General features: G+C 38.5%; 1 protein-coding gene across 4 annotated transcripts in view; it reads left to right on the forward strand.

Moving 5' to 3' along the window:
- The window catches only part of EPC2 (enhancer of polycomb homolog 2), an 84,536-nt gene that overhangs the window by 23,289 nt on the left and 48,496 nt on the right, over positions 1-12,751 (forward strand). For 3 of the 4 annotated variants that reach the window (XR_010591561.1, XR_010591560.1, XM_005296437.5), the window contains exon 2: positions 5,780-5,939. Coding sequence is in view for 2 of the 4 variants with exons in the window: in XM_005296437.5 (XP_005296494.1) it covers positions 5,780-5,939 (160 nt within the window). In the remaining 2 variants the exon portion in view is untranslated. Of the gene's footprint in view, positions 1-4,288; positions 4,381-5,779; positions 5,940-12,751 lie in introns of all 4 variants that reach the window. The other variant, XM_065561645.1, reaches the window with a different exon arrangement.

A 12,751-nucleotide genomic window follows, 5' to 3' on the forward strand; every position in this document is an offset into this window, starting at 1 on the left:
CCTCATGGGGGTGGTTTTTTTTTACTGCACTGGGAGAGCTCTTTCCCAGCACTAGTGCCACAACTACACAGCCACATTAAAGCGCTGCTGCGGTAGCACTTTCACGTAGCTTTTCTGTGGTATGTCTTTGCTAGCTAATTGCTTACCTGCTAAAATTTCTTGGGTCTGTAAAATATCCTTTTGGGATAATTTCAACATTTCTATAATATGTTTTACCTTTAAATTACTTATATGTAGTTAACTCCTGTTCAACAGTTTTTATGTGCGAATTAATTATTTATAGGATGAATAGATAACAGAATATCCTTATTTAACCCGTTTTCACTTTTTGATGATGATTGTTGTAATAGTTGTTCTTACCTACCTTTCCTCTCAATGTGAAGATTATATCAAATTAGATCTATTACTCTTCCATTCCAATTTATTTTTTATAAGAGTCTGCTCTGCGGGTGTACCATTAATATGTCTACTTTAGTAACTAAAGTGAATGACCCTGAGCTATATTATTTGTAATCTTTCATCAGTGTTGTGACTGTATTTTAATGCTATGAATTAAATCTACACTAATTGCTTAATTGAATGTTTACATAAATATATAACTCTCACTTAGGAAAATTGTGATTCATTTGGATATTACAAAATATGCTTAAACTGCAAGAATAATTTGTATTAAACTCAGCTATTTTTGATTTGAACGTTCAGCTTTTGTTTTTAGCATTAAAGTGATATATCAGTATAAATCACATTTGTCTGAATTTTTTGAGACATTAGAAATGGGAAAAATGTCTCTACCTTTTAGTTTCTTTCTTTGTTCATTTGGCAGCACTTGCGTGTTCAGTTTCACTGTTTTGTCTTTATAGTAATTCAGTTAGTTGTTTGTATGGGCCTTTCATACACCAACAGGGGAGATAAATACTTGTAAAAATATGATATTCTGATTTGTAAAACCATAAAAAATGGCAGAAATCTTAGGCAATGTACTCAAGACTACTTAGTCTTAGGATGTCCAAGACTACTTTTAACTCCTTTTGAAAACTGATCATATTTCAAGTTTGCTGTATCCCTTTTAGTAGATCGAGTCTAATATGAAAGTCTTTAATATAGCAAACAGAATTTCAGTTGTAGGAATTAACATTTAGCTTGTATAGATTTTTTTTCATGAAGTTTTGAATTTTTAAAAGATTTTGATAGCCTGTTGCTTAGTCTGTGACCCTTGAAATAAAGAACAATTGTTTCAGAAAATCATCGTATGTTTCAGTACTGTGTTTTTTTTGGTTATAGTTGAGAATTCATGTTTGTTTATTTTCATTAAGACTGAAATCCTTAATTACCTCTCAGTTTTTATAAACTCGCTTTGTATACTTTATTTCTTATTTGTAGTATTTCTTAAGATTAAGAAAATGTGAATTTATTTCCATTATTAAATAAAATATAGAAATATTTCTAGAGCAAAAGAAGGTTTCCTGAATCTCAATTGTTATATGCCTTCCCTTTCAAACAGATCAAATTTCTCTATCCCTTCATCAATCAGTACATTTTTATTCCTTACTTTATTGGCCTGCTAAACCCAGGGTTGTGAGTTCAATCCTTGAGGGGGCCATTTAGGGATCTGGGGTAAAAATCTGCCTGGGGATTGGTCCTGCTTTGAGCAGGGGGTTGGACTAGATGACCTCCTGAGGTCCCTTCCAACCCTGATATTCTACGATTCTATACAAATTGGGTTACTTTATCTTATTTTCAAAAAGTTTGTTTTTAAAATGTAAGTGATTTAATCTGTGGTATGGCACTTCTAAAATAGCTTGAGGCGTGTTGCCTATAAGGATTTCAGAGCACTTTATTCAGCAACTATTTTATAGTCTTTTTAATAGAAATTTATAGTTACTTTGGATAACATGTCAAATTGAAAAAGGAACAGGAATTCTTTTGCATGACAAAGTTTGACCTTGCACATTCGTATTGCACAGATTGAGCAAATCTTTGACACTGGAGTATGTTTACTGAAAAAAGGTGCAAGAGAATTTAACTAAAGGTATTAAAACAAAATCTCTGAGGAAAACTTGCTAAATCTAATTAATTATATGGCTTCTGAAAGTATGAAATGTTAGCACAGGAAGTTCAGTGTAGGAGGGAAAAGCAAGTGCCTTGGGAATGACTAGAAATCCAATTAAGGTCTGAATAGGAGAAATTTACATGTCAGTCAAACAAGTGGTTTCTGGAAGCTGTGCTAGGCCATAAAATGCAATAAGATCCTTGTTACTTCGCAGTACAGGAGAAATAGTAATGGCTGCATTGGTAGTAAGTACATCAAGAAAGTTGTAATCTTGGATTACAGATGAAGTGGTGTCAATCGGAATAAGATCAGTGCATGGAATCCTTGAAAACTAGGGTTTCTCAAGGTGCCTGTTACTATAATTTAAACCCAGAATCTGACTGTGTGTGGTCATCCTATCATCCCAGGCCTACTTCAAAGCTGTGTCTGCAATAAGAAACTCCCAAGGTCATGGATTCTCAATAAAGAGCAATTTAATACCCTTGCCACTTCATCAAGCACTTGGGATTAGGCACCAGTTTACATAGGGTGTTCATCTGGGAGGAGAACTAGACAGTTTATCTTTACTATCCAATCTTCTACTTCTACTTCTACTTCCCAAACTTGAGTGAAATTTTTAATGTAGTTTGATAGTCTCCTGTATTGATCTTTTCATTTGAGCCAGATTTTGATATTGATGCATGTTGCAATCCATATAAATTAAAACAAAAAGTTCTCTCTAAGTATGTTTAGGGAAACAGGAGTTATAACCTCCAGGTAAGGAGAGAGATACATTCTTCAGGGTGTGCTGACAATGAAAATAGTGGTCTGGACGAAGAAGATTTTGAAGAAGTAAAATAAGGGCATGTCCTACAGACTCAGGAAAGAGCAAGGATACTAGAAATTTATGTTTTTAGAATAAAATGCAGGAATCATAGTTTCAGTGGCCTATCTGAGGACAAGGAATGGCAGAAAAAAACTTGGTATTTTCCCACCTCAGTTGTAGATCAGTCTTCTGGTCCACTTGATGTGTTGTATTGATATCAATTAGGGACTACTATGGGGCCGTTTGACAGCTAGTAAGAAATCTAGAAACGAACTGAGTAACTGTAATTTTCTTAGTTAAATTGCTCAAAATAGCATTGTTCATCTTTATTTTTAAAAAGAGACTTACACGATGAAGTATTAGATGTGCACAAGATATCTGGTGTATTTTTCTGAAATTATTATATTTAAATGTACACTCTCTGGTCTGAGCTACAGCATTGCACTTAAGTCTTGGGAGCCTGATTAATCAATTAATTTTGACTTTATTTCTGTTGGAGATGCCTAGTCCTCCTCTTCTAGAGTTGGTGAAGTCTGTAGTTTGCCGTTGCAGTTTGTTTTAGTAGTGGATACTTTCTTCCCATTGCTGAAATAACTTGAATTAAAAATAAAATATTTATTAAATAAATATGCATGTTTTGAAATATCCATTGTTTCAACAAGAAAAGGCAGATGAATGAAAACTGATTTTTGCAGAATTAAAAAGAGAGAAACCTCTATTCCTTTTGGTTGTTTAGAGAGTTTACCAAATATAAACCAATGCGGAGTACTTTTCTTGCATCTGCCAACCTGCATCAAATGAAATTTAAAAGAATAAAACGCTTCTTCATAGATGTGTAATTGTCATTTTCACAGTGTCGCTGCTTGGTGAAATTATGAGCACAAGAGACAGACATTGGAGTTGTTCGTGGGAGGGAAGACCACCCAAACCCCAGATACTGGGAAAGGAAGAGAGTAATGAGGGATTTTTTCCGTTCACCCCTTCTTCCAATAGCTAGGAGTGTGAGGAAATAGGTAGAATAGAGAATCTGAGCCCCTTACAGCAAAGCAGTGGTGGAAGCAGAGAGATGAAAAATTCCCTTACGGCAGCAAGAGAGAATTTGGCTTCAAGTTTATCATAATCCTGTTAGCCTGATATGAAAGATGAAGTCCCCAAGAAGGTTCAATGGCAGGACCGTAGTATATCATCCTCTCCATTCTCAGCAGCTGCAAATCTGGTGTGTGGGGACTGTTCATTTGGCATTTTCTCTGGGTCTTGCTAGTGGGGTTCACCACTTACCTTTTATTGCTAGGAGGTTTAATCTCTGATTAGTAGGTTTCATACATTTTTCCAGCCTTGGTTGCATAAACAATTGTTGAAGCAAAGTTACACTGCAAATATAATTGTATATTATGTTTTCTAGCAGATTTCTTTCTTTGTCTCATGGATTATAGTGTGAACGTCTTACAAAATCCATTGCAGGAGAAAAGTCACAATTATCCTATGCTAATCCACATGTGTGGTTGGATTTGCACCAAAATAACTAGTAAGATATATGGATGCTAAAGAATTCTTATAACCTAATGAAGGGATAGTGTAATTCATACTTCCTGTGACTTGGGGGTGGTTATTCTGTCTCCAGTAGGGTAAGAATACAAAGTATAATGAACACTGTTGCATATTTGAGGAACTGGAGTTCCACAAATATTCTGTGTGTTCTTCTGTGGGGAAATATATGTGCCTGTTACTTTTGCCTATTATAGTATTATAAAAAAACGTAAAAACAGAAGCAGGTAACAAATTAACATAATAACGGCCATACTGGGTCAGACCAATGGTCCATCTAGCCCAGCAACCTGTCTTCCAACAGTGGCCAATGCCAGGTGCCCCAAAGCGAATGAACAGAGCAGGGCAATTATCAAGTGATTCAGCCCCTGTCGTCTAGTCCCAACATCTAGCAGTCAGAGTCTTAGTGACAGCCAGAGCATGGGATTGCATCCCTGACCATCTTGGCTAATAGCCATTGATGGACCTTTACTCCATGAACTTATCTAATTCTTTTTAGAACTCACTTATAGTTTTGGCCTTCACAAACTCCCCTGGCAACAAAGTCCACAGGTTAACTGTGTGTTGTGTGAAGAAGTACTTCCTTTTGTTTGTTTTAAACCTGCTGCCTATTGATTTCATTAGGTGACCCCTGGTTCTTGTGTTATGTGAAAGGATAAATAACATTTCCTTATTCACTTTCTCCATACCATTCATGATTTTATAGACCTCTGTCATATCCCCCTTAGTTGTCTCTTTTCCAAGCTTAATGGTCCCAGTCTTTTTAATCTTTCCTTACATGGAAGCTGTTCCATACCCTTAATCATTTTTTGTTGCCCACTCTCCATTCTGAAAACTGGCCGGTGCCTAAATCTTAAATAAAAACATGGTATTATTTTGCATTTGGCAGTGGATTAAGTTTGTTCATGATCTTGATTTGAACCATGGGCTTCCCATACTATAAGGAATTAATGTGCATACATTGCTGGTTTTGAGCCATGACACTTTCTATACCCGCTTTTAGATTATTTTGTTTAACTTGGATCACCTACTGTCTGTTTTTCTGATTTTAAAAAAAGGTTTGTGGGTATGCTTAGAAGATTTTTTTCTTCCATCTAGAGTCCCCCATATCATTAATGGAGGCTTGAGATTTTTTTCCTTATTTGGAACCTGTCAACAGCTGAATTTGCCTAGGACTTGGTGTTAAATGCAGAGGACTCTTTCTCTCCCATTACTGTACCCTGCTGGCCTGGAAGCAAAATAAATAAAATTTTACTAGGATCTTCTCATGACACTTTAGAACACTATTGCTAGGAAAATAGACTAACTTTATTCATTTTTTTATATTTAAAAAAATAAATACTGTCATCTAAATAAATTCTAAACTTTTCCTCTTTCAGGAACACCATTTACAACGAGCTATTTCGGCACAGCAAGTCTTTAGAGAAAAGAAAGAGAGCATGGTTATCCCAGTTCCTGAGGCAGAGAGCAATGTCAACTATTACAATCGTCTGTACAAAGGAGAGTTTAAACAACCAAAGCAGTTCATTCACATTCAACGTAAGTTCATGGATATGTTGGTCTGTCTTCTTTTAAGTTAACTTGGGAAAGTTCTTAATGATTGCAGAGGCAAAATTATAAAAGTATTCATAGGGTAGGTGGAAGGACCCGCAAAAAACCTGGTACACCTCTATCCTGATAATGTAACCTGATATAACACGAATTCGGATATAACGCGGTAAAGCAGCGCTCCGGGGGGGCGGGGCTGTGCACTCCAGTGGATCAAAGCAAGTTTGATATAACACGGTTTCACCTATAATGTGGTAAGATTTTTTTGGCGTTATATCAAGGTAGAGGTGTAATAGTTAAAGTAGCTAAGTCCTTGTTTCTCCTTTGAAGTAGCCAGGAGGATTTGGGGATTGAGGGAGAGAGGAAGGTATTATTTGTATGGCTGGCTTGTGGATTCCCATATTGACGTTTTGTATGTGCTTAAGATAGACAGTAACCAAAGGACAAATCCTACTAGTTATCTGTTGTGTTGAGCACACCATCATAGAATCCATTTGATTTCCTAACTCTGAGATGGAATAACTGAAGGAGCCATACTAAAAGTTGTCTGTGATGATTGTTTCTTTGTCATCAGTTTTTGATGCTGTGGTTCCTGAGTGCCCCTTATCTCTACTCGCAGATCACCTTAGCAAGAAGATAGATTAAATAGGAGAATATCTGTAGTGGAAATCATTGTATCTGGTCACCTGATTGTAGCATGAAAAGATTTTGAAACTTTATGCTGAGATTGTGTTGGAGGTAAAGAATGGGCTCTTCACTGTAGTGTATGTGGAGTTCCAACTTGCAGAAATATTCTGAGCTACAGGTAATTTTGGTGAATATGTGTAGGTTTTGTGAAAATGTAGAATTGCGTATTTATTACTGCAAAAATTTTCAGTTTGTCATACCTGAGACTGCCCTGATTTGGATGGGATTGACTGCCTGTGTGGTAATAGATGCATTTTAGGGGGAAACAAATGTAAGGTCACTGTTTGCTTTGTTTTTGATTAGTCATGTTCTCTGAGGTATTTAGGTTGGCAGTTTGTAAACTGGACTCATCCCACTTGTTGTATTATTGTAAACTCTTTGGGCATAGACCATCTTTAGGTTCTGTGTTTGTGTAACACTTAGTACAGTGGGGTGCTAGTCTGTGACTGGGGCTCCTTGTCACTACCACACTACAAATAAATCAAAATAATAATAAAATTTTGTGGTAAGACACTGGGTCTACTTATTGGTGGAATTTATCAATGCCTTTTTGGGAAGGCAAGAAACTAAGCACTTTTCAAATGGTTGATTGTTAAGCCAATACTCCAAGAAATCCTTTCTTGCCACTGACCTCCTGATCCTCTTTTTATTTAAAAAAAAAAAAAAGTTTTGGAAGGATTATTGGCAAAGTTACGTTGAAGTGTCTTGAATAATATAGGAGTCCTCTGATCTCCTTGACTCCATTTGTTAGGCTTGTTTATGATACATACTATGTTAATTTTGTTGATCTGCATCCTGTGCCAGATATAGATCCTCTATTGATTCTTTGTGTTTCATCTTTGAAGATGTTTCAGCCTCCATGAATCTGTTGTTTACAAGGTGTCATTGAGCTGTCTATGTATATAGGTGGAGATGGACTTAATTTGAATGTGTCTTTTTTTTTTTTCTCATGGGGAGAACCCAAAGAGTACTGTTAATTAGTTTTTGAATTGTGTCATCTGCATGCTGCTGATGCGGTCCTCTGTTTCTGTTTCATTGCACCTGGGTGGTGTATTTTCTTGTCTTTCATAGTATTTTTCCAAAATTGGGAGTTGTGTGAAGGTGAGTTGGCTGAAGCTCCCTTTTGGATAAGACCGAGATGATGCTAGTAGTGTGAGGAAGCAGCCAAAGGAAATAGTATCAATAAAATCCTTTTGGTTTAAATAAAATTAAATTAAAAAATCACATGCCTAACCAAAATAGTTATATAGGTACAAAAAACTGTTCATAGACCATCCTTATTGCAAGGGGCGGCTACTCAGATCCATATGGTTTATACTGTCAGCAAGCAGTTCATAGAAAAATGAACTTTGATTCTCTTTTGTGACTTGTTAAATGTATCGACATTAACCAATTATGTTTATTTTAAGTAGAAATCCATTCATATTACGATTGCTCTTATGATAGTGAATTATGGTTTAATAAATCTTGAGCTGTGACTTAGTTTGGATAGGGTGAACAGACTAAGGTCATGTTTATGCTACGGGCACTGTAACTACATCTCTGTAATCCTGTAGTGTAGATGCAGAATACAGCATGAAAGGGTTTTTTTTTGTTTTTGTTTTGTTGCTGTGGGAACTCTACCTCCCTGAGCAACAGCAGCTTATTGACAGAAGCATTCTTCTGTTGACCTAGCTGCATCTATACTGGAGGTTAGGTCGACATAGCTATGTGGTTCAGCGATGTGGATTTTTCACACCCCTGAGCACTGTAGTTATGTCTGTTGATTCAAGTTTTAAGTGTATACCAGGCCTAAATGTAAAAGAGAATCAGTGGTAAAAAAAACTACGTTAATGCAGAGTTAGGGTTGTTTGGTGGTACACCTCTACTACCCTGATGTAACGTGACCCGATATAACACGAATTCGGATATAAGGCAGTAAAGCAGCACTCCGGCGGATCAAAGCAAGTTCGATATAACGCGGTTTCACCTATAACGCGATAAGATTTTTTGGCTCCCGAGGACAGCGTTATATCTGGGTAGAGGTGTATGATGTCTCCTTGCAGAATGCTGAGTTGAGCACCACTCAAACTTTTGAAAGCTAGGCAGTGCACCAACATGCCCTGTTAATACACATAATTTTATTCTGCCAATGCCCCCGCTGCTGAAATGTGCCACCTCCTTTTACAAAGTATTCTCTGTCACCTGCAGGATTTCACATAACACTATTAAAGAACAAACAGGAGAAGAAGGAGGGGGAGAAGAAGACTGCCCATGCCACTTTTCCTTTGTTCCTTTGGAGCTTTCAATAGCCTGTGGGAATTATGTTCATACATTACAGGTGCAGTCAGTGTGTTAGGGTTACCAGCACTAAATGGGAGAGGTAGTAATTGGGCCTGCTTGCTAAAGGTGTGTTTGTGAGATGAGGACATGTATGGATTACTTTGAGGGCATGTGTGGCTCTAGGTTTCCTTTTTGTATGTGAGCAAAGGGAACAGCTGCATGTGTACCTATGGGATCCAGCATGCATCATTTCAGTGCAGAGTTATGCACATTTATATAACTAGTAGGGCACAGGGGTTTTATTACAAAGGGTTTTGTCCATAGGGAGCTGGGGTATGAGAGCAGCCTGAGCATTTATTATCTGCATGCGCTCCAGGTAAAATGAGTGTGGTCAGTATCAGGTGTTGCTGAACTGAATGGTGCTGACAGTAGTTAGCTCTGCTTGGTAGAGGTGTGTGTGTGTGTGTGTGTGTGTGAGATCTGTGGATTACTTTGAGGTGTGTGACAGAGCTGTGGTTGTGATATGAAGAGGTCTATGTTTTGCACCCTCTCATGTATGAGGAAAGGAAATAGATGTATTTCAGGATGCAGTATTTATAATTTCTATACTGCATTGTGGAGATTGCCAGTGGTGGGGCTTTTATTACAAAGGATATTGTCAGTAGTGAGGTGAAATATGAAATAATTCTAATGCTTTAATGATGGTTAAGTGAACACATAGGTTGAGACATCTACCTTTGAGCTAAGAGGGGTTATTCCCAGATGCGCGCGCACACACACACACACGCTTTGCTTGAGCTAGTATGCTAAAGATATCAGTATAGCACTGGAGTAGCACGAGTGGTGGCTTGTGCTACTTGCCAGATACTTGGGAGGATAGCTCAAATCACTGCCTGTGCTACCCTGGGTACGCTGCTGCTTTTTTAGCATGCTAGCTCGAGCAGAGCTAGCATGGGTACATCTGTGTTTGGTGGGAGTCACACCTCCCAGCTCAAATGTAGATGTATCCTCAGGGTAAAGGAGTTGTAAAAGGTTGTAAAGTGACTCTTAGAATACCATATGTATAAAATGTTTCTTTGTATTTGGCTAAGTATGTGAGTGTATGCCAGGATCCGAATCTTGTAGTGAGAAGGGCTAGTGTGAGTATGTGCATATTGAAGCATTGCTCAAAGAGGATAAAAAGAAGGTGGCTGGAAAATCTTTTTCCTTTTTGTCCTTTTAATAGTGTTAAATGGAATCTTGTGGGTGAGAGTAAATAGGTTGTAGAAGGTGAAGAGATGGTACATTTCAGCAGCTTGGGGGTTGGCAGAGTAAAGGGTATGTGTTAATGAGACATATTGGGACATTGCTGAAAGAGGACAGAGTTAAGGCAACCGTAACTCTGCATTTCCTGATTTTTCAGAAGTTTGAGCTCTGTGCAACTCAGCGTTCTGCAATGGGAAGGTGTACCATCGAGCAATCTTAACTGTGCGTTAACATACTTTTTTGCCATTGAATTTATTAGTTTTTTGAACAGGAATAGATATGTCGTTGTTCAGAGTTAGTAATCATTTAGGCAGGTGTACATATAATGTCTTGCAATTAGCAAACTCAGCCAGTGCGGCTCCTCTCTCCCCTTGTGCACAAGCACCCCACTTGCTTTGCTTTCAGACCTCCCCAGACATCCCCCTGACCCATTCACCTTGTCCTTCCTCCAAGCTGGCCTCATCCCCACTATTGTACTCACACCTCCCCCCACCAAGCAGGTGACAAATCTCCTTGAAATCTTCACTCCCTGGTATACAAATGTTTCTGTTGCCATTATTCTCTTATACCTCCCCTCCTATAACCGACTCGCATGTAGTACCTGGAGTGAAAGACAACTGTATTACAGAGAAATAGTGTCCTAGTTTCGTTTCACAATGGTTGGAGGGTGCCGTTTGTGGTAGGGTTGGCGTGGGTTTCCGTTCCAAAGGACTGGCAGTTAGACCCCCTGTCCAATAGATGTATCCCATCTCCGAGAAACACTGAGGTTTCAGAGCTTATAATGTTTCAGTGCCATACAGTACATCGTTTCCAGTCAGCCATGAACCCTCCAATTTCCCAATTAATGTTCTTCCAATACTTACTATTAGCTTTCATGCAGCGTTGGGTTGCACTGGCAGAGCTGTAGGGTGCAGGGGGGTTCAGTGCATAGACAAGGCTGAGGGTGCCATGCCTCCCTCACCTGAGCCCCAACCTCTTTCCTCCCCTACCCTCCATCTCCATTAACCACCCTCTTTTTGCTGCAGCCCCAAACTCCCTTCCTCTAGTTCCCCCATCCCCTAATACCTCTCCCTTCCCAAGAATATTTTCCCCACAAATACTTTGATTATTTTCCTTCCAAAATGAAATTGCCACCCCAGACTCTCACTTAGGCCTGGACTATACTAGAAAATTAAGCCTGCTTAATTATGTTGCTCAGGGGTTTGAAAAATCCACATCCCTGAGTCACATAGTTAAGTTGACCTAACCCCCAGTGTAGACAGTGCTAGGTTGATAAAAGAATTATTCCGTCAACCTAGCTACTGTTTCTCTCTAGGAGGTGGATTACCTCCTTGTTGGTGATGGGGGACTTCAACTACGCTGACATCTATTTGGAAAATAATACAGCAGGGCACAGATTATCCAAGAAGTTCTTGGAACATATTGGAGACATCTTTTTATTACAGAAGGTGACTAGGGGAGAGGCTATTCTGGATTTGATTCTGACAAACAGGGAGGAACTAGTTGAGAATCTGAAGGTAGAAGGCGCTTGGATGAAAGTGATCATGCAATGATAGCGTTCTTGACTCTAAGGAATGATAGCAGAATAAAGAAAATGGACTTCAAGAAGGCAGACTTGACCAAACTCGGAGAACTGGTAGGTAAGATCCCGTGGGAAGTAAGTTTAAGCGAAAAAAGAGTTCAGAAGAGTTGGTAGTTTTTTAAAGATACATTATTAGGGGCACAAGAGCAAACTATTTCAGTGCGTAGGAAAGATGAGACCACCCTGGCTCAATCAGGAAATCTTCAATGACCTGAAACTCCAAGAAGAGTCATACAAAAAGTAGAAACTAGGTCAAATTATGAAGGATGAATATAAAAAAACAACACTAGCATGTAGGGTCAAAATTAAAAAGGCCAAGGCACAAAACGAGATTAAACTAGCTAGGAATGTAAAAGGTAACAAGAAAATATTTTACAAATACGTGAGAAGCAAGAGGAAGACCAAGTTGAGGTTAGACCCTTTACTCGATGAGGAGCGAAAGACAGTAACAGAAAACACCATAATGGCTAAAGTGTCACCAAAAAAGGTAACAGTGATTTTTATGACTACATAGGGAACATAATTGTTAATAGGATAGGATCTGAGGCTGAAATAGGAAAAGAATTAGATGCCTTCAAGTCAGCAGACCATGATGAAATACATCTTAGATTACTTAAGGAACTTGCTTAAGAGATCTTCGAACCATTAGAAATTATTTTGAGAATTTGAGAAGGGGAGAGATCCCAAAGAATTGGAAAAAGGCAACTATAGTATTTATCTATAAAAAGGGGAATAAAGACAACCTAGGTAATTATAGACCAGTCAGCTTAACTTTGGTACCTGGAAAGATAATGAATCAAACAATTACCATATATACTCTCTCATAAGCCGATTTTTTTTTTTTAAATTTTTTTTTTTAGTAAAAAAGGGAAGCACCAGAGAAGGGGGGCGGCTTATGAACGGGTATAGAGAGGGAGAGGTGGGACACAGCCCCTCCCCCCAACAGAGGGAGCAAGGAGAGGCAGCACAGCTAGCAGAGCCAGAAGGGAAGAGGCGGGGCCAGTGTCTCTCCGCTTCTTGCCATGCT

This window comes from Chrysemys picta, chromosome 11, assembly GCF_011386835.1.
Source record: "Chrysemys picta bellii isolate R12L10 chromosome 11, ASM1138683v2, whole genome shotgun sequence".
Classification (NCBI taxonomy): domain Eukaryota; kingdom Metazoa; phylum Chordata; order Testudines; family Emydidae; genus Chrysemys; species Chrysemys picta.